Source organism: Mastacembelus armatus, chromosome 7, assembly GCF_900324485.2.
Source record: "Mastacembelus armatus chromosome 7, fMasArm1.2, whole genome shotgun sequence".
In the NCBI taxonomy this organism is placed as follows: domain Eukaryota; kingdom Metazoa; phylum Chordata; class Actinopteri; order Synbranchiformes; family Mastacembelidae; genus Mastacembelus; species Mastacembelus armatus.
Window position 1 is genome coordinate 10,585,473 of NC_046639.1, and position 27,849 is coordinate 10,613,321.

At 41.4% G+C, this 27,849-nt stretch overlaps 1 protein-coding gene across 2 annotated transcripts; it reads left to right on the forward strand.

Annotated features, from left to right (window-relative positions):
- The first annotated feature begins 140 nt into the window (after positions 1-140).
- Positions 141-27,572, forward strand: jph2 (junctophilin 2). Of its 2 annotated transcripts, none has more exons than XM_026333528.2 (6): positions 141-1,000; positions 2,618-3,434; positions 21,870-21,988; positions 24,153-25,084; positions 25,504-25,611; positions 25,709-27,572. In XM_026333528.2, the coding sequence occupies exons 1-5, from the start codon at positions 622-624 to the stop codon at positions 25,582-25,584; spliced, it is 2,328 nt and encodes a 775-aa protein (XP_026189313.1). In that variant the 5' UTR covers positions 141-621; the 3' UTR covers positions 25,585-25,611; positions 25,709-27,572. The 2 variants fall into 2 exon arrangements, with proteins under 2 accessions (XP_026189313.1, XP_026189311.1); XM_026333526.2 differs by having other exon boundaries at positions 25,504-25,604.
- The last annotated feature ends 277 nt before the right edge of the window (positions 27,573-27,849 follow it).

Below are 27,849 nucleotides of genomic sequence, written 5' to 3' on the forward strand. Positions count from 1 at the left end.
CCCAAAGTGGTGAGACTCCGGTATGGCTCCTTACAGGCAGCAGAGTAAGGATTGGGTTGTATTTTTGGAAAGTTGTGGGGGGGGGGGTTGGTCGCCTTGTTAGGTCTGCAAAAGTATTTCCAACAGCAGCGTCTGTCAGGAGATAGCTGGGTGGCAGGGACAGGGGAGAGGGGCTTTTCTCTGTGGCCACCTGGAAAAGCCATGTAAGACCTCTGGCTTATCAAGACATAAATACAAAAATAATTCCGATTAATAACCGGTCACTGGCTCCAAATTTCTAACTAATTTATTCTGAAAGGAAACAGGTTGTTCAGTGTGAAATAATCGAATCCAAGCAGAAGACACTGGAGACATCTTGAGAAAAAAACAAACAAAAAACATAACGAAGCAAAGTTTTGGGGAAGTGAGGCGTGCGCCCGCGAGCTTCATGGACACACTCAGAAACCCTGAAACCAACTCCAAAAGAAGAAACCCTCTCAAGTTTAACACCAGGGATACTGCCAGTCAGTTTTGATGTCTTGTGAGGGAGAAGTCAGAGTGAAGGAGCTTTTAACTCTTAGCAGGTAACAGACCAGAACAGTTTGACTTTCTGATCGGTGCGATATTGGGCTGCGTTACGGCATGAGTGGAGGGCGCTTTGAGTTTGACGACGGTGGAGCTTATTGCGGAGGCTGGGAGGGGGGCAAAGCCCATGGCCATGGCATCTGCACCGGACCCAAAGGCCAGGGAGAGTATTCCGGCTCCTGGAACTATGGTTTCGAAGTGGTGGGAGTCTACACCTGGCCCAGCGGAAACACCTATGAGGGGTACTGGTCGCAGGGGAAGCGTCACGGTCTGGGAGTAGAAACCAAAGGACACTGGATTTACAAAGGGGAATGGACTCATGGATTCAAAGGGAGATATGGCGTCCGGGTCAGTGTTGGCAGTGGCGCAAAGTATGAAGGAACATGGAATAATGGCCTTCAGGATGGATATGGGACAGAAACATATGCTGATGGAGGTAAAAGCTACATAATAAGGCTTTTTAAATTGTTATAGTGCAAAAAGCAGTGGTGGAAGAAGTTTGACCTAGTCGGATTTTATTTATTTAGCTCAGTATCCCAAATCACAAATTTGCCTCAAGCATTTCCCCCTCTATATATCACTGTTTAATTGGAAAAATAAAGGAAACCTCAGGAAGAGCAATAGAGGAAAGATTCCTCTTCCAGGACAGACATGTCTCTCCTCCTCTCCACCATGAAAAGCTGGATGGAGGACCACAACATTCACATTTGGAGAGAGGAACAAACACAGAGGTTAAAGGCACTGGCAGCTGGAGTAGAGAGAGATCCCAGCCCAAAGAACCCGAGTTAGAGAGAAAACATAGGGGCATGTGTTTGATTTAACAGAGGGTTAGGTAGATGCAGTGATTTTCGAAGGTTTTCCAATCATCTCGATGGCAGGACAGCATATTCTGTATTGTATGAACCTGGTTTAATAGATTCATTGAGACTCACCCACTAATGGGCAATATTATATATTATATAAATACTAAAGCATGATGAAGTTTCAGTTTCGATTGAATAGGTCTTGACAGACTCAGACAGATTAATATCAGTAGAATGACGACAGGACAATGCCAGCAGCCAGCTTTGTTTCAACTCTGGGGGCAGGCAGGAGCCCAGCACTTTGAGACTGAGCAGCATGGGATGGAATATAAGGTTTAAGTAGATCAGACAGGTATTATGGCCATACTCGTTCAGGATTTTATGTCATTAGAAGCATCTTAAAATCTGCCCCGACTAAAATATGCATCCAGTGAAGGGAAGCTAAAACTAATGTAACGTGATCAAATTTTTTTAAATTCCAGCCACATCATTCTGAACCATCTGAAGACCTAGAAGCTTCTGGAGGTACCGCGATATTCTCCAGTTCATGGATTTTTTCTTTTTCTGTGTAGTGGCAACCATATAAGTTAGACAAGTAAAATTGATAGCACTTGTAAAAAAGTGTGGCTTCTTTCCGTAACAGCTGACTCATCACCTTTAGGGCCAGTATGGTGGAAGTTTTGGCAAGGAATGTGATTGCACCTGATGTCATGATGTAATAATAGCTCACAAACCCCAGGCCCTTCTGGCCTCACAGCCTTGTTGTCAATTTAATCCATACACGTCAGGGCCAGATTCTAATATGACTTGTTAGTGAGAGAATAAATGAATGACACTTTTCACACTAAAGACATCCATGATATACTGGCGATACTTAAAGTATGGGTAGTTTTAACAAAGGTCTAAAGATATTCTGGTGACTGCAGTTTGACAAAGTAAAACTGAGGCAAGGTGTTAGGTATAAACTATCATATTAAATGGCAAACTTTTGCTGTGACGGTGCTAGATGATAGACTAAAGGATTACCTACATAATATCAATTCAACCTCTGTCTATCAAGAATATCTATGCCATATTTAATGACAAGCTATCAAATAGATATTTAAATCTTGAGCGTTGGAACAAATGACAGACACACTGACATTGCCATCTACAAGGTCAGGCTTGAACATCCTCTGTTCCTCTGCACAGCCTCTGATGTTGGTCTGTGGTACAGTTTGAAGATAATATCTCTTTTCTGATGTTTTCAGGTACTTTCCAGGGCCAGTTCACTGGCGGGATGCGGCATGGCTATGGTGTTCGTCAAAGTGTTCCCTATGGCATGGCCGCAGTTGTCCGCTCCCCTCTTCGTACTTCCCTGACCTCCCTCCGCAGTGAACACAGCAATGGCACCGTCCTGCAGCAAGACATCCCCATTATTACTACCACCAATGCCTCAGGTGAGGAGACCCCTGTTGCCACCCCTACTCAGTTAGGACCGTCCCGTGGAGGCTTTGCACTCACCCTCCAGGTGGACCCAGAAGCAGTGAAACATAAGAAGAAGGGCCTGTTTCGCAGGAGTTCTCTGCTGGGCAAGCTGAAGAAGTCTGAGTCAAGCACTTCACTGTCCAGCCAGAAGAGCAAGATCAGCTTCCTAAGGACAGAATCGTCTCTCAGCTCTAACGCTAGTGACACCAACTCTACTATCAGCATTGGGGATGAGAGCCTGACTGGAGCAGAGGATTTCCCTCCTGTTGAGTCTGATATTGACGCCACCACCACAGAGGTCTACATGGGTGAGTGGAAAAATGACAAGCGCTCTGGATATGGAATAAGTGAAAGGTCCAGTGGACTGAAGTATGAGGGTGAGTGGTTGAACAACCAAAGACACGGCTATGGCTGCACCACCTTCACTGAGGGAGGGAAGGAAGAGGGCAAGTACATGAACAACATGCTAGTGAAGGCCATGAAGAAGAGGGTGATCCAGCTGAAGGGAACAAAGATCAAGCAGAAAGTGGAGCGGGCTGTGGAGGGGGCTCAGAGGGCTGCAGCCATTGCCAAGCAGAAGGCAGAGATTGCTGCTTCCAGGTAGGAAGAGTGAAGAGATAATTCTCCATTTCAGTTTCAACTTGTTTAGCAGTACTGTCTGCTTACTTGATTTTCGCACCCAAAAAGCCTGAGCAAAAAAGGCAATGTGTTGATCCTGCCAGGTCTTAATTAGATAACTGGGCAAAGTGACAATGAGCTAAACTCATTACATTGTGCTGGCATCATTATATGTATAATTTATTATAGACTCGATACATATTCAAGATAAAGTGTACAATCACTACCCAAAAAAAAAAATCAAGGTCATAGTTATCCCAAAAAGTGTATTAAACAAGCAAAGAAATATGTGTACCGGGACACAAAATGCAGTCACAAGTAGTTTTCTCAGTGATTGCACCATTCAGAACATATGGTTCTAGTTCACACTCTTACCTCTCAATGTTTCTCCTCCTGTGTATCGGTTTATTTAGCCAGATCTGCCCGTCTGAACTGGCAGGGACATTAATAAGACATTTCAACAACTACAACGTGACTGACTTAAATCTGCACTGTCTGAAGTTACAGTTGTAACAGTTTGAATACTTGATATCTGGTTTCACCTTTGCTTAATTTTGTGGAGTGGTGCTTCACATTCAAGTTTTTTGTATTAATTTCATCAAAATATAAACAGAAAGGTGAAACAAATGTATATAAGTGCATATACAAAAAATATAAACAGGAGAAAAAGTCATACTAGCCCAGTCTGCAAGGCTGTACACAGCAATGCTTTGAGTTGATTACTAATATCAACATGTTAACATATTTACAATGCCCATGCTAACATGCTCACATTTATCAAGAATAATATTTTTATGTTGTTTATCTTTTTTTTTTTAGTGGGTTTGCATGTTAACATTTGTTAATTGGCTAAGACAAAAATAAAACTGAGGCTAATGTCAGTGGCATTAATTTTTCAGGTAGTTGGTCAAAACCCAAAGTATGGATCTAATTAGAAATGACCTGCAATAAGGTTAGATAAAAATTCAATGAATCCCTAAAGTGTCCTCTGTAGACTGTATACAGTAGTACAACATTTTATAGAAATCCATCCAGCATTTACAAAGCTATTTTAGTTTGAACCAACTTCATGTTGCCATTTCTAAAACATGTATGGTGTGTATATGGGCTACATATATGGTATGTTTGACACAAATCACAGGTTTCAGCTCTTTTTGAGGTAGTGCTTTAATCTGATAAAATTGGTTTATTCTTGTTGAGTAAACATTGTAAAATGCATACATGCAAATATTTAGAGTAGTGACTTTGAATGTTGGGACTTTGTCAGGGAAAACTAGAGAGTTGGCTGATATGATGGAGAGAAGAAATGAGGATATCTTGTGTGTCCAGGAGACCAGGTGGAAAGGTAGCAAGGCTTATAAATTAGGAGCAGGGTTTAAGCTGTTTTATCATGATGTGGATGGAAAGAGGAATGGAGTAGGAATTATCCTGAAGGAGGATTTTGCTAGGAATGTTCTGGAGGTGAAGAGAGTATCAAATAGGGTGATGAGTCTGAAGCTGGAAGTTGAAGGTGTGATGTTGAATGTTGTCAGTGGTTATGCCCCACAGGTAGGATGTGAGTTAGAAGAGAAGGAAAAATTCTTGAGGCAGATGGATGAGGTGATTCAGGGAATCCCCAGTGGTGAGAGAGTGGTGATTGGGGCAGACTTCAGTGGACATGTTGGTGAGGGAAACAGAGGTGACAAGGAAGTGATGGGTAAGTTTGGTATACAGGACAGGGATGCAGAAGGACAGATGGTGGTAGACTTTGCAAAAATGATGGAAATGGCTGTAGTTAACACATTTTTCCAGAAAAGGGAGGAGCATAGGGTGGCATCTAAGAGTGGAGGCAGGAGCACACAAGTTGATTACATCTTGTGCAGACGTTTCAACCTGAAAGAGTTCAGTGACTGCAAAGTAGTGGTTGGGGAGAGTGTAGCCAGACAGCATAGGATGGTGGTGTGTAGGATGACTCTTGTGGCAAGAAAGATGAAGACGACAAGGGCAGAGCAGAGGACCAAGTGGTGGAAGTTGAAAAAGGAAGAGTGTTGTGTAGCTTTCAGGGAGGAGCTGAAACAGGCTCTTGGAGGTCAGGAGGTTCTTTCAGATGACTGGGCAGCTACAGCTAAAGTGATCAGGGAGACAGGTAGGAGGGTACTTGGTGTGTCATCTGGAAAGATGAAAGCAGATAAGGAGACTTGGTGGTGGAATGAGGTAGTTCAGGAGTGTGTTAAGAGGAAAGGGTTAGCTAAGAAGTGGGACACTGAGAGGACAGAAGAGAACAGACAGGAGTACAGGGAGATGCAGCATAAGGTGAAGGAAGAGGTGGCAAAGGCCAAACAAAGGGCATATGAGGATATGTATGATAGGTTGGACACTAAGAAGGGAGAGGTGGATTTGTACAGGTTGGCAGAGAGACAGAGATGGGAAGGATGTGCAGCAGATTAGGGTGATCAAGGACAGGGATGGAAATATGTTGACCAGTGCCACAAGTGTGATGAAAAGATGGAAGGAATACATGGAAGAGTTGATGAATGAGGAACATGTTAGAGAGCACAGAGTAGAAGAGGTGACTGTTGTGGAGCAGGAAGTAGCAAAGATCAGTAAGGATGAAGTGAGGAAGGCATTGAAGAGGATGAAGAGTGGAAAGGTAGTTGGTCCCGATGACATGCCTGTGGGGTATGGAAGTGTTTAGGAGAGGTGGCAGTAGAGTTTTTGACTGAGCTATTTAACAAGATCTTGGAGAGTGAGAGGATGCCTGAGGAATGGAGGAGAAGTGTACTGGTGCCCATCTTTATTAAGAACAAGGGAGACGTGCAGAGTTGTGGAAATAAAGCTGATGAGTCACACAATGAAGTTATGGGAAAGAGTAGTGGAGGCTAAGCTGAGGTCAGAAGTGAGCATTTGTGAGCAGCAGTATGGTTTCATACCAAGAAAGAGTACCACAGATGCAATATTTGCTTTGAGAATACTGATGGAGAAGTAGGGAGAAGGACAGAAGGAGCTGCATTGTGTCTTTGTAGATTTGGAAAAAGCATATGACAGGGTGCCGAGAGAGGAGCTGTGGTTTTGTATGAGGAAGTCTGGAGTGGCAGAGAAGCATGTTGAAGTGCTGCAGGACATGTATGAGAGCTGGAAGACAGTGGTGAGGTATGCTGTAGGGGTGACAGAGGAGTTCAAGGTGGAGGTGGGACTGCACCAAGGATCGGCTTTGAGCCCCTTCTTGTTTGCTGTGGTGATGTACAGACTGACAGATGAGGTTAGGAATCTCCGTGGACCATGATGTTTGCAGATGACATTGTCATCTGTAGTGAGAGCATAGAGCAGGTGGAGGAAAATCTGGAGAGGTGAAGGTTTTCTCTGGAAAGGAGAGGAATGAAGGTTAGCCACAGTAAAACAGAGTACATGTGTGTAAATGAGAGGGAACGGTGAGGTTACAGGGAGTAGAGGTGAAGAAGGTGGAGGATTTTAAGTACCTAGGGTCAACAGTCCAGAGCAATGGAGAGTGTGGAAAGCAAGTGAAGAGACGTGTGCAAGCAGGTTGGAATGGGCGGAGGAAAGTGTCAGGTGTGATGTGTGACAAAAGAGTGTCAGCAAGAAGAAAAGGAAAGGTGTATAAGACAGTGGTGAGACCATCAATGTTGTATGGTTTAGAGACAATGGCACTGAGAAAAAGACAGGAGGCAGAGCTGGAGGTAGCAGAGCTGAAGATGTTGAGGTTCTCTTTGGGAGTATTGAGGATGGATAGGATCAGGAATGAGTATATCAGAGGGACAGCTCATGTTAGATGTTTTGGAGAAAAAGCCAGGGAAGCCAGATTGAGATGGCTTGGACATGTTCAGAGGAGGGACAGTGAATACATTGGTAAAAGGATGCTGAGGTTAGAGCTACCAGGAAGGAGGTCTAGAGGAAGACCAAAGAGGAGGTTCTTGGATGTAGTGAAGGAGGACATGAGGATAGTTGGTGTGGGTGTGAAGGATACAGAGTATATGGTTAAATGGAGGCAGTGGCGACCCCTGAAGGGAGCAGCCGAAAGGAAAAGAAGAAGAAGCTATACATTTAAATAACAAACATAAGAGTGGCATCAGTCTTCACAACTCTTGACATGAAAGCAGATGTTCATATTTGCCAAAATGTTGCACTATTTCTTCAACAAATGACAGGCTGGAGTTATTTAAATTATTTGTGGAACACTAAAGATGACTTCTATTCCTTGACTTAGTTGTGTTCGTCTTTGATGTTTCTTACAAAAGTTGAGATGAAGTTCACTAGAACAAGTAATGTCACATTATCAGTTTACAGTGCTTTTAGAGCAGTTTCCTGATTTCAGAGCTTTGAGGGTTTCATGTCCTTGACTTTTCATTTACTTTAACGTTCATCATTTGGAATTTATAAGCAATCCACAAACATTTGATAAATGTTTTAACTGTAATGTGCATGCAGAAAGCAGCTATAAAAACATGTTATTAATACACATTATTCATCAACAATTTTAACATCTCCTATGAAGATATATGATATTTTTAAAACTGTATTTTACTACATTGTCATTCAGTATTTATTCATGCACCAGCCTTAGTCTTGTCACAGGAGTAGTTTCAACTGTTGCAAATACATTCAATACTTATATATGTTTACACCCATTGTATAGTGTGCTATACAGTATTTACTATGTACTATTTACTATTTAAATGTTTATACTGCTTACAAATGCTGTTTAGGGAGAAAGTAGTGTTACCAAATAAATATCATAGCTATAGAATTTTAATGTAAAACAATTGTGATTAATTATAATTAAATGGTAATTTGGCCATATGTTACTGATTTAATTTTATTTTACTGAACTTTAGCTTGGGTTCACAAAAAGAGATACATAAGAACTAGAAGACTGTGTTACAAAAATTAAATGACATCTGACAAAGTTATGGGGACAAGACAAATCCAGTCCCTCACAGAACCTTCAATAATCCACAAATTGTAGTTTTTACGCTTCGGTTTGCATCTGGATTAATCAGACAAGATACAGCCATGGCTGAAAGTGTTGGGTGAGGAAAGCAGTTTTCTCTGAAATAACTCCATATTCAATAGAACAGACACTGACAGTGAAATATAATATTTTAAATGATACAATGAATGAAAAGAGCAGGGGTAAAAATATTGGGACTCTTAAGATAATATTTATAGCCCACAGTTTTGAGACAACTACTGGACTTGTTGAAGCTGACATGCTAAAAGTTGTCAGTTGGACTAGCTTCAGGTTCTTTTAGATGTTTCGCCTCTCATCTGAGAAGCTTCTTCATTTCTGGCTGACTGCTGGGGAGATCCCAGGTGTTTAGCATCTCTGGAGTCATTAACTGTAGAGTCATTAACTATAATGCATCACATTTTCCTCATGTAGTACATTGTTCATACATGCACATCTGTCTTCAGTTTGTGACCGTACAAGGCAGTGGTGTTTTTGTCCACAGCCATGTTCAGCACCTGACATAAGCTCAGTGTATACAGCAGTGAGACTTGCATTGATGTACTGCAGACCCCTGTCCCAGCAGAATGAAATCTAAATATTGTAGTCAATGGATAAGCAGCATATAAGAGTAATGGGTTGGTGTTCACTGTATCAATACTTTTAAGTTCACCTACAGCCGCTTGGACAGAGCTGAGGAAAGACGCAAACACTTAGTAGCCTATTTATGTAGCACTGCCTTTAGAAACACTGTGGTGGCCTTTTACTACCCAAACATGACCTCATAAATACATCTTCACCAGATTGCTGAATATATGAAACTCCAAACTACTGGAAGATTAATGGTGAAATGTAACCAGTGGATTTACTCATGTACAATTGGATAAACTTGTATTTCCATCTTGTAAGAATTTATACTGTACTATAATTGCACTTTTACTGTACTATAGAAAGCAAAAAATGCACTTTTATATAATAAACCAGATGTTGATTTTCTCCACACTTTTGAACTAGCTCCTGCTTTGAACAGCAACAACTGTAAAATAATGCTTGCACATTGATTTGTCAGTATTACCTATCAAAAGTTATTTTTAATCAATATGATAGGGGTTATTTTCTGCAAAAATAATGCTTTATGCATGATATCACCTCTACTTTTCCTTCAGTAGGAATTTTTACTTCTGATAGAGTATTTTTTACATTGTGTTATTAGTACTGAAGCAAATGATCTGAATACTGCCACCACTAACTGAAAGACTAACAGTCATTCTGTGTGGTCCTGAATGTTAAACCAAATCCATTGTTATATAAGCTGTGGAGACATGACACATCTGTTCCTGGCAGTGGCTTGCTCACTCAGTGATTCTTTGGCAATGAACTTAAGGGTTAAAAATACATGTACAACCTGTGCACTGCATGGGATGCCAGACCTGGCCTCTTCAGGCCCAACTGGTTGAGTGTTGACTGGCATTCAGCCACTCCATGGACAATGTTCTGTTGTCTGGTCTGGGAGCCGGGCATCTGGAGGAGGACCTGTGTGGCAGGACACAGGGTAAATGACGCATACCGAAAGGCCCTGTTGTCACAGAGGAGCCCTGACTAAATATGGACAGGCGCAGTCTTGCTGTATCACAATCACAGGGGAATGCAACAGCTGATTATCCCCCCTCCCCGTTCTTTCCTGCCTAGTCACAGACACACACCGACTGTTGCTGAAAATTGTCTCTTTCTTTTTGATTGCACACTTCAGGCTGCTATTTCACTGTCTAGTTCTGGAAGTCATACATTTGTCCACGTGGTATATACAACTGTTTGAAAACAGCAGTCCTCTTGCTGATTTAGTCTGCTTCTTTATCCCCCACTGTAAGCTTTAGCCTGCCTGGAGCAGTCCATCTTGCGTCAGCAGGGGTGTCAAATGGTTCCATGGATATAAATATGACACAGATTCTAAGCAAGTGCTTGGGCATAAAGCGTTAGCGTATAAATGTACCACACCTCGCTTTAGTCCTGCATCTTGGGTTACGTACTGTACTGCTGATACCAGCATTTTGTATTGGTGAGCGATCATTCCATCATAACATTTGTAAGCAAAGTTTAGTTCTGATCTCAGTGCAGAACTAGTTGGCCTGTTTTTCTTGTTTACTTATTCAATGGGAAATAGAGCAAAATAAACTGGTGGTGAATAATTAGAAAAACCAATGACATCTTTATACAGATAGAGTTGCAAGAAACTAAACTAGAAACTTACACACTTATTCACACTTCTGTTTTTCTCTATCTCACACACACTCATACACACACTGACATACCTTCACAAAGATCTAGTGGCACATGCCAAAATGACAGAATATCTCTTGCCATCAGCAGACTTCAGGACAACTGTGGTGTAATGAAAAGCAGATGGTAACAAAACAGCCAAACAGCAGGACCTGAGAGAAGAAATGATATTACATGTGTCTGTATAGCACAGGAAATGAACAACATAAGGTTTTAGGATTAATCTCTGATCTTATAGCTTTGTGTGTTGAAGGCAAGTTTTTCACGTGATAGTATTCCTACAGCTGACGTCTCATCACTCCTCAGAGTACAACAAGAGTCTTCTTAAGGCAGCCCTAAAAGCTTACAGACTATTTAGGTCACAGTGTCAAATGTTGTTTGGTTGCAAAGAAACACTGAAAGACCAACACAGACTGCAGCAGTTATACAACTCAAATGGCCACTCTGGAAATTGGCCTATCATATGAGGGGTCCTGAAAAGATCTTACTGATATTTTCAGAGCTCACTCCTACAACCTGTTTTCCATATAATGGCATAGACCATATCATTTGCAGAAAAGAATGGATCACAACTATTCACATATGAAAGAAGCAGCTCTTAGTTATGAATCAACACAGAATAATCCCCTGATGACAAAGCAGCTTTTTGTTTTGGTTTTAGGACCCAAAACTTAAATAATTTATTTCAGAGCATCATCCCCATCATCAATAGACTATTTTCCTAAAAAAAAAAAAAAAGTCAAACAAGTGTACACAATCAGCTCACTAGGCAGATATAGAGACACAGTGGATACTTTAAAAGCTACAGACAGGTATTTCCCTCATTAGTTGGTAGAGACCAAAACCGGAACCAAAAACCATCAATATTGGGACTGAATTCGTTATATTGCCAAAAATGGGACTCTAAATGAATTGGAATGATGCTGTATGTGTATAGAAATGTATTTCATGTAATGTGTATCACACATATTTATATGACACCTACTCTCGTTTCATCTTTGACTATTTTAAATGTTTATTTTACTTAATTTAAACATATTGTGGTATTTTGTCTGTAATCCTCTCAGCTTTCTGAGTTACATTCTGAAGAAATGAATCATTCTGCAATGTTCTGTTTATATATACTCCACAGGGAACAGGGCTTTTTTCTCGGTGCACTTCAAAATTATCTGTCAGCACAACCAGCTACACAGCAAACCATAATATTAGCAACTATGCTAGCCACCTTTAGCTGTGGATATATTATGCATTACTATCCCTATATAAATAAAGCCTTTCATTGAAAAAACACTTCTCAGAACTCAACTGCATTATTTCCTGATGGCACTAGTCATTCACTACTGCAACATTTTAACATGTGGAAAACTTGACTGGTTGTGTAAGGGTTAAATCTGTTTCCCTTTGCAGTCAAGTGCAGCAGTGAGTTCCTACTGTTCTCCCTAGGACGTGTGATTACCAGCACTATGCAAGTCTGGGGCTTTTGTACATTTATGGTACTGGGAGCAGTGCTGGTCACTGGCTATAAGGGAATGATACTGACAGACACACTCAGGGTTGTGAATGGTGGTAAGGCAGCAACTATAGTCACTTCACTGCAACAAGCATCTGACTGCTACCTCTCTCTTTCTAAGTGCAGGGTTTGTTTTGACTCTGGATAATGTGCTGGTCAGTCAGTCAGATATGGAAAATAACTAAAATACAGGCATTCAACTACTGTATGTAAGCCCAGGTCTGAGATACCTGTACTCCACAGTCATACCTGGTTACTTCAAATATCAACGTTTTATACGGAAAACATGCACTCAACTCCTAAAATATGTTATTATTTATTTATTGTAATTGTAAGCGACCATTTACAATATTAGAGTATTAAGTATTAAAAGATAAACGTACAATCCCCTGTCACTGTTTATTTATTATTACTGAGGTATTAAGGAAAGATAAGCTTTATTGATCTTGAAGAAGGATTCAAGATTGTAATTATGTGTAATTAATGTGTTATGTTGTAGCTGGTTGATTTAAAGCAATTTTTTAATTGCAGTATATAGGACTACAACTAATTTTTGTTATTTTCTAGATTAGATTTGTAAAAGTTTAGATTAATCCAGGCTGTCCATACCAGAAGCCCTGGAGACTGCCAAACAACAACTCACAGCCCTGGCCACACTCCTGAAGAGGTACACCAGAGAAATAGAAGCACGGAGAATAAACAGGATGTTCTCCACCAAACCATCCAAAGTGTACTCTCAGTGGGAGTGCCTGCCTCTGCACAACTTGGAAGCTCCTGTCGGGCATCATAGCGGCTAAGATGAGTAGGCACATGGCTCCATACATGAGCGGGGCCCAGAAAGGAATGGGTAAGGACACCAGGGGAGCAAAACATCAACTACTGGTGGATAAAGTGGTCACCCGAGACTGTAAGACCAGGCAGACCAACCTGTGCACCGCCTGGGTTGACTACAAGAAAGCCTACGACTCAATGCCTCACACATGGATCCTAGAATGCCTGGAGCTGTACAACATCAATAGGACCCTAAGAACCTTCATAAGGAACTCAATGGGACTGTGGAAACCAACCTCAAGCCGATAGCACAAGTCTCCATCAAGTGCGGCATCTACCAAGGAGATGCGCTGTCCCCGCTGCTGTTCTGCATAGGCCTGAACCCCCTCAACCAGATCATCACTAAGCCTGGCTTCAGATACCAACTACGAAATGGAGCAACCATCAGCCACCTCCTGTACATGGATGACATCAAGCTGTATGGCAGGAATGAGCGACTCACGACTCACTGATCCATACCACCAGGATATACAGCAACGACATTGGAATGTCATTCGGACTAGTCAAGTGTGGTCGAATGATAACAGAGAGGGAAGCTTGTCAGGACTGAAGGAGTTGAACTCCCAGAAAGCAGCATAGCGGATGTTGAGGGAAGCTACAAGTACCTTGGAATCCCACAGGCAAATGGGAACCAAGAATAAGCCGCAAGGAAAGCAGCCACAGCCAAATACCTACAGAGAGTAAGGCAAGTCCTATGAAGTCAGCTAAATGGGAAGAACAAGGTCCAAGCCATAAACACCTATGCCCTGCCGGTCATCAGATACCCCGCTGGCATAATAAACTGGCCAAGAGAGGACATAGAAGCCACTGATGTCAAGACAATGAAGCTCTTCACAATGCATGGAGGACTTCACCCCAAATCCAGCATCCTGAGAATGTACACTAAGAGGAAGGAAGGAGGCCGGGGACTGGTGAGAGTCAGAGCCACCATCCAAGATGAAACAGCAAAGATCCATGAATACATCAGGAAGATGGCCCCAAGCGATGGAATACTTAGTGAATATCTCAGGCAACAGAAGCCCGATGCAGAGGAAGAAGAGCAAGAACCATCATGGCAGGACAAACCCCTGCACGGCATGTACCACCGACAGATACAAGAAGTGGCTGATATCGAAAAGTCCTACCGGTGGCTGGAAAAAGCTGGACTGAAAGACAGCACAGAGGCACTAATCGTAGCAGCACAAGAACAGGCCCTGAGCACAAGATCGATAGAGGCCGGGGTCTACCACACCAGGCAGGACCCCAGGTGCAGGCTGTGCAAAGATGCCCCTGAGACAATCCAGCACATAACAGCAGGTTGTAAGATGCTAGCAGGCAGAGCATACATAACCAAGTGGCCAGCATAGTGTACAGGAACATCTGTCCCAAGTATGGGCTGGAGGTCCCAAGGTCAAAATGGGACACACCCCCAAAGGTGAGGGAGAATGATCGAGCTAAGATCCTGTGGGACTTCCAGATACAGACCGACAAACTGGTGATGGCTAACCAACCGGACATAATAGTGGTGGACAAACAGCAGAAGAAAGCCGTAGTGGTAGATGTAGCGATCCCAAGTGACAGCAACATCAGAAAGAAGGAACATGAGAAGCTGGAGAAATAACAAGGACTTAAAGAAGAGCTAGAAAAGATGTGGAAGGTGAAGGCAACAGTGGTCCCTGTGGTAATCGGCACCCTCGGGGCTGTGACCCCGAAACTGGGAGAGTGGCTCCAACAGATCCCAGGAACAACATCAGAGATCTCAGTCCAGAAGAGCGCAGTGCTAGGAACAGCTAAGATACTGCAAAGAACCCTCAAACTCCCAGGCCCCTGGTAGAGGACCCGAGATTGAGGAAGACACACAAACCACCCATAGGGGGTGAGAAGGGAAATTTTTTTTTTATATATACAATTTCAATAGCAGTTTTCCATTTATATTATACCTTAAAATCAATTTCTTTTTTGGTTTTTTGGTTCTTAGGCCCTAAGCAGTTAGCAGTGTGTCAGTGCCCCTGGCTTTTCCTCTAGCACCACCAGCACATGAAATGTTTTCTGTTATCAGTTAAATATTTCATTTGCTACACAATGCCTATAGTGCAAAGTAGCAAATGGCACTGAGCACATGTATTTTATCTAGTAAAACCAGCCAAACATCTACACACTATCACTATCATTGTCAGTGTGCTAGCAGGCAGATGTATCTAGCTCTCATGACTGAGTTATGGGAAGAAACTATTTGTATTGTGAAAGTGTGCCACCCCATTACTGTTATGATCTATTTCTGTTTTTGTTTTATTTGTAATATTTGTGTTTCATATTTGTGTCCAGATCTGTTCTGTTACATGTTCTTCAACCGTATAAGGGGAAGGCTTGAGAAAGACAGAAAGTGCAGATTTACTGAAGTGTTGTATTGTGGGTAAATGACTGGGAATTGGTAAAATCTGTGTAAAAAATGACTTGCTGCTGTATTCTTGTAGTGTGTCACTTTTTTATTACCTCCCTCTTTCTGCCTCTCTGTCTGATGATGTAGCCATTAGTAACTTTGTCTTGTTGGGTGCACTAAGTGCATAATTTATTTCTGTTCCAGCCCAGCAGCAAAAAAGACACCACCTCTCTTGATAGCTAATAATACTAATGAGCCATATGACCAACAGCCTGCAACCCCTGGCCTTCATTTCAACGTAACTAAATACTAAACAAGCTATGATCTGTGGTATTTTTGGTTTTAAATGCTCACATTCAAGGTCCATGTGTTAATCAGGAAGCTCAAAGCCAATGTGCACTTAAATAGAAAAAAACAGATATCACACAATGGCAACATACTGTGAAAAATAGAAATGTATACAGTTTTGTGCAAAGGTTTGAGGCAGTTTAGATGTTTTAGATTCTTATCAAACAACACCATCAGGTGTCTGAAAGATCCCAGATTCAAAGTACATCCCACTGTGCAGCACAACAAGCCCATAAAGTACCCATTACAGTTTATGAAGAACTATTTTCAGGGGCAAGAAGAACCAGGTGTCCTACTGGAGTCAGTCTGGGATCAAATGAAGAGTCAAGAACACTGAATTAGCCTGAATCTACAGAAGTACTGCAGCAGCTTCTCCAAGGTGCTGGAAAGTACCAGGAGCAACTGTGTGCATGACATACCAGAAAGAGCTGCTGCTGGGTTAAGGGCAAAGGGAAGTGCTGAAAATACTGATTAGACTTAGGTTTGGTTCCCCCTACTTTGTATGAAGTTAACTGATAAATGAAAAACTATTTATGTCGTTTATGTTAAAAGCATCTCCTGAGTGTTTTTAATGCCTTAAACATTTGCACAGTACTGTACATATAGAAAACTTGTGTATAACTTTCTCTAAATGTTGCACTTCACTGCCTTCATAATCGCTCATTGTCAACAAACCTCTCACAACTGTGACTAACAATTATTTCCATTATTGATTCATCTGGAGAGTATTTTTACAATTATTTGATGAAACATTTGACCTATAAAATATCAGAAAAAAGTAATTTACTAAACTAAACTGACATAAAGAAAAACATTAAATTATCTGATTTTGGAAGCTGGTTTGCTTTTTTTGTATTCTTACACCCTTATATTTGTTAGGCTTTTTATTTTCTGTTCATCTACTTAATCATTTGGTGCCATTACGTCTGTCAACAAAACTACAGCTGGCATTAAACTGTTGTTACTGGGTATAATGTTTTGAAGTCTGCACAGCTTTACAAGCACAGGTGAAACCCACTCATTGAATAAGTTATTTGTCTGTGGCATACGTTAAAGAAATGAATTTACTGAGTTGAAAAGATAAATGCCATTCATGTCTGTTTTAAATATGAAGCTAGAATCGGAAGTCAGTTCAGAGAGGAACAAGTGCAGTAAGACTATTTTATTAGGATTTTCTATTCAATTCAATTCAATTTTATTTGTATAGCACCAAATCACAATACAAATCATCTCAAGGCACTTTACAAAAACAAAAAACCCCAAAAATCCCTTATGAGCAAGCACTTGGCGACAGTGGAGAGGAAAAACTCCCTTTGACGGAAGAAAAAACCTCCAGCAGAACCAGGCTCAGTTTGGGTGGCCATCTGCCTCGACCGATTGGGGTGAGTGGATAGAGGAGAGAGAAAAGAACAGCAACAATAAACAACAAATAGACACTGCAGGTTGGTGGGGCCAGTAACTGCACATCAGCGAAATACAGCTCCAGGACCGGGGACACCTGCAGAAGGTACAGAAGGTACAGAAAGAGAGAGGGAGAGAGCACAAACTAGGGGAGAGAGAGAGAGCACAAGGTTAGTGACATTCAGTGGTGGAATATACATGGGCGAGGAGAGGAAGAGAGGGGAAGGGAAAGGAGGGGGGGGATAGGGGAGCTATAGCAGCATAACTAAGAGATGATTCAGGGTTAGCTGAAGCCAGCCCTAACTATACGCTTTGTCAAGAAGGAAGGTTTTAATCTCTAACCTTAAAAGTACAGAGAGTATCTGCCTCCTGAACCCAGACTGGGAGCTGGTTCCACAGGAGAGGAATCTCTCTGTCTCCCATTCTGCTTTTGTAAACTCTGGGAACCACAACCACATCTCTGAGAGCGAAGTGGTCTATAGGGATAATATAGTACTATGAAGTCTTTAAGGTATGAAGGAGCTTGATCATGAAGGGATTTGTATGTGAGAAGAAGGATTTTAAATTCTATTCTGTATTTTACAGGGAGCCAATGAAAAGAAGCCAATATAGGAGAAATATGATCTCTCTTGCTAGTTCCTGTCAGGACTCTGGCTGCAGCATTCTGAATTAACTGGAGGCTTTTTATGGAGATACGTGGACATCCAGATAGAAATGAGATACAGTAATCTTGCCTTGAGGTAACAAATGCATGGACTTGTTTTTCTGCATCATTTTGAGACAGGATGTTCCTAATTTTGGCAATGTTGCGCAAGTGAAAGAAGGCAGTTCTAGAGATTTGTTTTATGTGTTAAAGGGTATGTCCTGGTCAAAAATAACTCCAAGGTTTTTCACAGTAGTGCTGGAGGCCAGGGCTATGCCATCTAAAGTAGCGATAATTTGAGAAAAGTTATTTCTGAGGTTTTCAGGCCCAAATACAATAACTTCTGTTTTCTCTGAATTTAAAAGTAGAAAGTTACTGGTCATCCAGGCCTTTTGTCAGTTAGACATGCTTGAAGTCTGGTTAACTGGTTTGTGTTGACAGGTTTCATAGATAGATACAGCTGAGTGTCATCTACATAGCAGTGGTAATTAATAGAGTGCTTCCGAATGACATAGCCTAAAGGAAGCATGTACAGGGTGAACAGAATCAGTCCTAGCACAGAGCCTTGTGGGACTCCATAACTAACTTTTGTTCGTGTGGAAGGTTCATCATGGACAAAAACAAACTGGAATCTGTCCGATAAATAGGATTGGAACCATTTTAATGCTGTTCCTCTGATACCAGTCACATGCTCCAGTCTCTATAATAAGATGTTGAGGTCAATAGTGTTGAATGCAGCACTAAGGTCTAGGAAGACAAGTATAGAAACAAGTCCATTATCTGAGGCTAAGAAAAGATCGTTGGTGACTTTTAACAGTGCTGTTTCTGTACTATGATGTGCTCTAAATGCTGATTGAAAATCTTCAAATAGTTCATTCCTGTGTAAGTGGTCTGATAGCTGCTTAGCAAAAGCTTTTTCAAGGATTTTAGAAATAAATGGTAGGTTGGATATTGGTCTATAATTAGCCAAGACTCCTGGATCAAGACTAGGCTTTTTGAGTAAGGGTTTGATTACTGTTGTCTTAAAGGCCTGTGGTACGTAGCCTGATACTAGAGATAAATTTACTAAGTCTAATAAAGATGAGTTAATTAATGGCAGGGTGTCTTTAAGCAGTCTACTAAGGATGGTGTTTAAGAGACACGTTGATGATTTAGATGAAGCCACTACTGATGTAAATCCAGAGAGATCTATGGGAGAGAAGCAATCTAAACATAACTGAGGTCTTACAGATGATTCAAGAGCTACTGTAGTACAAGATTCATTTATTGAAGGTATAGGAAGCATCTGCTGAATTTTATCTCTAATAGTTTGATTTTATTTGTAAAGAAACTCATAAAGTCATCACTGCTGAGAGCTAAGGGAACACTGGACTCAACAGAGACGTGACTTTTTGTCAGCCTGGCTACAGTGCTGAAAAGAAACCTGGGATTGTTCTTATTTTCCTCTATTAGTGATGAATAGTATGCAGTTCTGGCTTTACGGAGAGCTTTTTTTTATATGTTAATAGACTGTTTTTCCAGGCTAGATAAATTTGTGGAATGCGACTTCCTTTCCAGCCTTCCTGATGCCTGATTTAAGATACGAATATGTAAATACCATGCCATAGAGCTAATCTCCTCTGATTCACAGACTTCTTTTTCAGAGGGGCCACAGTATCAAGCGTTTCACGCAGTGAGGCTACAGCACTGTCAACAATATGATCAGTTTGGTTGGGAGTGGGATTGAGGCAGCTGTCCTCCACTGTGTTGGCACATGGCATAGATGTAAATAAAGATGGAATCATTTTCTTAAATTTATTAACAGCGTTGTCAGATAAAGATCTGCTGTAGTGGAATTTTCTTCCAAATGCTGCATGATCCATCATCTTAAATTCAAAAGTTATTAAAGAATGATCTGACAAAACAGGATTTTGGGGAAAAACATAGATCAGAACAACATCAAGGGTGTGATTGAAACAGTGGGTGGGTTTATTAACATTTTGAGTGAAACCAATTTAATCTAATATAGAATTAAATACAGTCCTGAGACTATTATTTTCAATATCTTTCAATGTTAAAATCTCCCACTATAATGACTTTATCTGAACTAAGCACTAAATCAGACAGGAAGTCTGGAAATTCAATTAAAAACTCTAAGGGACAGGTGGACAGTACACAATGACAAGTAGAACTGGTTTTTGTGTTTTCCAGTTTGGATGTGAGAGACTAAGAGTGAGGCTCTCAAGTGAGTCATAACTGTTCTGAGGATGATAGTTAATAAGTTTGAGTGGAAGATTGCAGCTACTCCTCCACCTTGACCTGTGCTTCGAGGAACATGACAATTTTTTAATGACTGAGGGGGGTTGATTCATTTACACTGACATATTCATCCTGTTGTAGCCAGGTTTCAGTAAAACAGAGTAAGTCAATTTGGTGATCAAGTTATCAAATCATTTACCACTATGGATTGTCAAACTTTAGGTTGGCGAATAAACTCGGCCAAATTTCTAGAGATGAGAGCTGCACCATTCAAAGTGGGATGATGCCGTCCCTTGCTGCTAGACCGGGTTTTCCCCAGAGAGTGGCCCAATTGTCTATGAAACTCACATCGTATGCTGGACACCACATAGACAGCCAGCGACGTAACGACGACATGCGGCTAAACATGTCATCGCTGGTCAGATTGGGGAGGAGTCCAGAGAAAATTACGAAGTCCGACATTAATTTGGCAAAGTTACACACCGACTGAGCATTAATTTTAGTGACCTCTGACTGGCGTAATCGGGTGTCACTGCTGCCGACGAGAATAACAATTATTCCATATTTACAATTAGCCGTAGCCAGCAGCTTCAGATTTGAGTCAATGTCGTCCGCTCTGGCCCCAGGAGAACTTTTGACTATGGTCGCTGGTGTCTCTAACTTCACGTTTCTGACTATGGAATCGCCAATTATCACAGTCGGTTTCTCAGCGGTTGTGTCGCTGAGCGGGGAAAACCTATTAGAAACGTGAACAGGCAGGTGACGAGCCATGGGCTTCTGCATAGGAGTATGTTTCCGTCAGACCGTCACCCAAGCTAATTCTCCGGGCTGCTCCGGAGCTGCCCTTGGACCGCTAACAGACCCTGAGCCTGAGCTTGGTGTCTCCACACCTGCTAACAGGGCTAGGCTAGCTGGCTTTTGCTAAAAGGTGCGGAGCCGCGCTTCCAAATCAGTGATCCTCGCCTCCAAAGCTACCAGAACCTTACACTTATTACAAGTATCTGTCACGAGTCAGTGTCGGAGTGGAGAAAAAAGAGGTGATAGGACCCAAATGCTGGACAACAAAAAGGCTTTATTGATCCTGGGAACTCCATGGGAGAAAACAAACTAAAATACAAAAACGCTAGTGAACGGTATGGGACGGTAACTAAGAGACTGCTAGAAAACTTCAAGGACTGATTACAACAAATGCTTTGGCAGGGAACAAAGGAAGGAGGGAAGTATAAATAGGGAGAAACACAACAGGTGATTAAACCCAGGTGAAACTAACAAACACAAATACCTAACGTAAAGCTGCCGGGGACCAGAGCAAAGGGAAAAGGAAGTCTTTACAAAATAAAGGTTCCCCGGAAGTCCCCATTTGGGACTCGCTACAGTATCATTATCACTAAAGGAGGCATAACTAAACATATGGCACACCAAGCAGGAAAGAGAGAGAGGGGGAGACGCCATGCTAGCTAAGCTAACTGGTAGGCTAACGAATGTTAAGTCTGTGAATAGCGATAAATACCAGTCAAAATAGAAAGGTACTTGACTAGTACCAGAATGTGTAGCGGTTAATAAATTGTTTAGAGAGTTTAGTTCGTTTTTACGTGTGTTAGGCTATAGCTAGTCTATTGCTAATCTGTAAACGAACTATATAGCACGACACACTTGCAATAGAAGTGATTCACTTACCTGGAAACAGTTCCTCTATCAGATTTTCTACAGATTAAACAAAATAATATATAGCATGTTTGTTACTGAGGTGCAGGTAGGTGCATTTTGTTACCTTTAGACAGAGCGGTGCTAGCTTTAAACCTGAATGTACCCAGCTGCTGTAACTGTTACTAGTGATTTCTGAGTTGTGTTGCATCTTTCCCCTGCAGGACAGCTCACGCAAAGGCCAAATCAGATGCAGCAGAACAGGCTGCTCAGGCGTCCAACAGTGAGTCCAGCATTGCCAGACTGGTGGCCAAAGAGCTCTCCCCTTCCTTCTACCAACCAGGTCAGTGGACACCAGCTTTAATATGTGATGGATAAAAGTATGGAAAAAGTGCCTATATAAGGGCCTGTTATAATTGTGTCCATTAAAATATAAAATTTCCCTTCTCACCACTATGGGTGGTGTGTGTGTCTTCCTCAATCTCGGGTCCTGTACCACACCACCTTTGGGGGTGTGTCCCATTTTGACCTTGGGACCTCCGCCCATACTCGGCACAGATGTTCCTGTACACTATGCCGGCCACTTGGTTATGTATGCTCTGCTAGCATCTTGCAACCTGCTGTTATGTGCTGGATTGTCTCAGGGGCATCTTTGCACAGCCTGCACCTGGGGTCCTGCCTGGTGTGGTAGACCTCTATCGATCTTGTGCTCAGGGCCTGTTCTTGTGCTGCTACGATTAGTGCCTCTGTGCTGTCTTTCAGTCCAGCTTTTTCCAGCCACCGGTAAGACTTTTCGATATCAGCCACTTCTTGTATCTGTCGGTGGTACATGCCGCTACACCACATGTCGGTGTAGCAGTGTAGGGAGAACAAATGGTCGGGGGTTCGAATCCCACCAGGGCATCACCAGTGTGGGCCCTTAGGCGAGGTCCTTAACGCTACTAGCCTACCTCATTACAAATGAGTCGGGGGGAAACAACACCATCCCCACCCGAGATTGGGTATCAAGCCCCAACATGCTCAACACAAGAGCAGCTGACCTGAGAGTGAAGATCGGGAGCAAGATGGACACCTGGAACCTCAGCAGCCAAAACTAAAGTGAAGCCAAAACTAAGTGAAGTACTCTCTGAAAGTCTACTAGAAGATGTGAATGCACCATTACGAACAATCCCCACTGTGACATATATATATATATATATATAAGACAGTTCTGCATATGATGTATTCAAGCCTTTATTTTAACATGAACACTTAATCATAAAGAAAGCTCACAGCAAATATACACAGCAAGCAACGAAACTTGTTTTGTACTTTGTCCCTGATCACACCTCCAGCTCATGCTAGTAGCTAGTACCACAAGGGTAGTCACATTCAAATGTCTAAACAAAGGAACATCTTACTGTGTCGAAAGGATCGAAAGGATAGTTTCATTCTGATTCTGTAGACATAGACGTAAACATTCACACAGTCATTACGAGCCTCTTGCATTTTACTTATGCTTTCTCCCTCAAAAGTGTAGATTTACAGAAGTGTTGTATTGTGGGTAAATCACTGGAAATATAAAAAAACAGAAAAAATAGATATCACACAATGACAGCTTAAAGTAATGAGACTCTCTGACTAACATTTCAAATAGATGAGTCCTGCTATGCGTTGTTCTGTGAAAATCCTCTCAACAAGGAGATAACAGCAGAGGCATAAGGTGTCAGCCTGCACATCCCGTTATTCATTTTCCCTGTGGAAAAACAATAGTGTAGCCTTACAAATGAAAGAACACATTCATGTAATAATCTCATGAAAATGCCCAAATCAACAATACTTTCAGCCTATTTATAATTTTTGCCCCTTTAGCTACTGTTAAACTCATTCCTATATGCTGAATATATACCATAATGCTACTGGTATTACTGTCCAAATGTGTATTCAGTGGCAGCTGAAAATAAACCCCAACAAATACACAGTTTACTTTTGAGTAATGTATGTTGAAAACTACACTGACCAGGTGTTTTAAGAAATTATTTAGCCTTTTTAAAAAATGAAACTGTGTATTTGTGAAGTATTTTTAAAGATTTACAGCTTTAGCAGAAACAAAAGGGACTAAGGTTGAGAGACAAAGACGAGCAGGTTAAATAAATCCATCCATCCATCCATCTTCTTCCGCTTATCCGGGGCCGGGTCGCGGGGGCAGTAGCCGAATCAGGGATACCCAGACTTCCTTCTCCCTGGACACTGGGATTAATTGAATTTTTTTTTTTTTTTTTTTTTTTTTTTTTTTAAATTCAGGTTAAATAAATCTAAATTAAAAATCGAAGTAGTGAAGAAAGAAAGGAGACAGATATGCTAACCATATTAACTGGGACACACTGGAAACATGCTTTTGTAAAGTTATGGCACTAGTAATCTAAATGTGAATGTGCCATATTTATCAAATTTTTACTCATTAAAAACTGTTTTCTGATATTAATGTACGGGAAGAGAAAAACACTAATTAAACTCATCTTACACAGGTCCTGAGTACCTGAAGAAGAGAGTGTTACACGAGGTCATGGAGGGCAGTGAGAACACAGACACTGTCATGCATGAGCCTCTGCTAGCAGAGGAAGAGCCCCTTCCCACGCCACCTGAAAGCCCACTCACAAATGAACTGGATAACCTCATGCCTGGCTCATCCCCAGGCCACACCCCCTCTCCCACCCCAGGCATCACCTGCAAAGAAGATCCCAAACTTCTCAGTCCAGGAAGCTGGAATGAAGACAAAACCAGTAAAGGTGGCAGCACTAAAGGTAGCAGTAAACCCAGCAGCAGGCCCAGTAGTCGCCCCGCTACACCTTCAACCTCTATTTCTGCTCCTGCTTCTGCTCAAATTGCACCTGAAGATGGAGGGGCCCCTGGCACTCGAGGCCTATCTCATACCCCCAGCCATCAGAGCAACAAGAATGAACAGGGCTCTGACTTGGAGATCAAGCCCCTGCAGAAGTTTGACTCCAAGGCAAAAACTCTGGATGTCACTCCTGCTGCTACTACCCCTGTAAGGAATAGCCTCATGTCTCCATATAAAGAGGAAGCTCTGCCCTCAACCTCCAAAGTACTCTCCAAAACTGTGGTCCCTAAGTCTAAACCCACTGAGCTTAAAACTGAACGAGCTCCATCAGTCCACAAAGCAGCACCACCTATCCCTGAGAACAAAATGGATTCCAGGGAGGTAAGCCAGATGTCGAGTAAACCTGAGACAAAGCAATTACCAAAACGACAACCCAGCCCAGCTCTGTCCCCAAAACCTGTACCCAGACTTGAGCCTAATACAGTACCAAAGCAAGTGGAAGCCAAGGGTGTTGTTGCCAAACCATCCCTGAAGGTGGAGCCCAAAGCAGAAGCCCGGCTGAAGGCCATTATTTCCAGTCCAAGTAACACAGTGTCTGCAGACTCTTTGGAGCTGGAGGTACCGCACTAATACATACATCTTTACATTACATTTGATCATTGATCCCTGATATTCATAATTCCCAGTAGATGAATATTACTGACTTTGTTGATCCCTGGAGATTTTCTTGTTGTGCCATCATGAGGTTAACATTGATGCTTTTGGGTAAACTACGTCACAACTATTGGATGGATTGCCATTAAAGTTGGTGCAGAAATTTACCTCAGGATAAACTGAAATAACTCTGATGATCTAAGTTTTCTCCAACATAACCATCAGGTCAAAGATTACATTTGGCCAGTTCTTTAGGACAATATACCCCCATAACTAGCTACATTCCCACACACACACACAATGTGTAGAATCACATCCACCAGCAAGGTGAGGAATTTAACTGTGTTACTGTTCTCACACCGTGTATGATCCTTTCTTTCAAGGGCCCAAACACCATAATGATCTGTATGGTAATCCTGCTCAACATTGGCTTGGCCATTCTCTTCATACACATTTTGTCATGAGAGATTTTCCACCACCTCAGGTAAAATGTATGTTGTTGCTGAAATTGCACAGAGACTATACACAAGGTTTAATGATGTGCTTGTTTTAAGTTGTCTGTTAAGACAAATGTTTGTTTGCTTGCAGGTCACTGGCAGTGTTGGAGAGAGACAGCCTTCTTCCTCAGAAAGGACCAGATACCAAAGAGACCGCTGAGGGGAAAAAAGAGGCCTCATGCAGACAGCCACAGCTCTTTGAAAGGTTTTTGCTGGTGTGACTGTGTGCAGATCTGTGAAGCTCCTCTCTTTCCAGTGGTTAGAGAAACTGAAGGACACTGATTGACTAAGACAGTTCAGTACATGTGAATATGATGATTGTATGTTGGGGAGGTAGAGTATGTCTCAGTGCTAACACTGGAAAAGCACCTTGGCATCTAGTAATCAAGTTTCATCACAGTGTGCCACAAATGGGTCAACATTTTGCAAAAACAAAAAAAAAAAAAAAAAGCTTTAAATTAAAACCATAATTGACTTTCACAACACCAAATTGGGTAAAGTCAATGGATACTTTTATGCTTGGTCGCAAGACATTTGGAGATGTTTGTATTATGTCATCATGAAAATGACTGAATATTCTATCCACTATTCCTTGAACTTGATGCTTTAGTTACAAAGACAACTGCAGCAGACTTGGGATTTGGAAATGATAACTGTTTTAACTTCCTGGAATACCAAAAGTAGGAGCCAGTGTCATCTTCCAGAAACTACTGCTGAAATACTGTAAAATGTAATCTAATGCTACTTTTAAGCCATTTTATTGTTTTCATTTTGCTTCTCTTCAATCTCCCAAGTATCTTGATGTTTATTTGATCTATATTTGCGACTGTGGTGTACTACACTGTGAAATGTTCTGTTTTCACTAGGCGTATATGTATATGCATTTGTTGTCATTCTGCTGCTTTGCTTAGGGTGGTGATAAACCAAATAGAGAAGGAAAATAGAAAGCTTCTGAGTGTCTAGAGTGTCAGAGTGCTAATATATATGTACTGTAGGGTTCTGTGGTGTTATGTGTCATATGCTTGTGGTTTTAAATGGGAGGTGTGTATGTTTTGAAATCAGACAAACAAGCAGAAAATGAAGGCTGGGAGTTATTTAAAACAATTACTGTAAGTTGTAGGTTTTCTCAACTACAGATTTATGTGCATACAATAGGAGCAGCAGGGGATTGGGTTACAACGATGTGCTTGCCTGAGAGCTGTTGCATTGTTCATGGTTTCATGTATGTTTCAGTGTAAAAACTGTCCACTGCATTATATTCAGGGTCTGTTATGCTTTAGAGCCAAATAGTTCAACTTTTGTATGCATGAGGGCACTGTGTGTGTATGTGTCAGTATTTTTGTACCATTTTAACTTGCACACCTTTTCAGCATTTAAAATACTCTGTTGTAGGATTCTGTTATCCAAGAAACATGCTAAGATAAATTTATGTTTTCCCAAAAGGAATAGATCAGATTACCTTGTTATTGTTAGAAAAATATAGAAAGATTCTTAACGCCATGTCTTAAATTGAGAAAAACACTTTGGATGTGCTGTTTAATATTTCGCTATTGTACCTTAACACACACATATATATAGGTTTAAAAATATAGTGGAAATTGTTTCTCCATTGAGTTTGTAGTTGAACACAGACCAGATTGTGCATTGTTTTTAAGCAAAATCTATTGTGGAGTGGTAGTTAATATATTTCCTATGATCTCATACTTGGAAAACCTCTTCCACAGGGAAAACCTGTATTCTACCACTACACTATTCACACAGACAGATCAACTCAGTGAACTAAGTAAGTACTATTAAGTTAGTACTCTTACAAGTCAATGTACTCTTATGTTGTCTGTTGGTGCAATTAGTGAAATCAAATGTCATTGTTGAATTTGAAAAAAAAAAAATACATTTGTCTAGATAAACCAGCTCTTAATTAGAATGCTTAAATTAAATAAATACTTCTACACATATGAATGTATTCTTTCCCACATTATTCTGGCTTTCACAGTGACTTTACAAGTGACTAAATTTATTCTGTGGTTTTCATACAGTGCCCAGAAGATAGCCAGTCTAACAGCAGAACTAAGTATTTTTAAACACCACCTGTCTGCCAGCATCACACAGCCCCTATCCCTCCCTTGGGCCACAGCAAATACCACATCCTATTTTAAACCAGGATGGGCTTAGGGCTTAGTTCCTTGAGCAGTTCTCAGAACACCCCAAATCACACCTGAAATTAATAAAGAT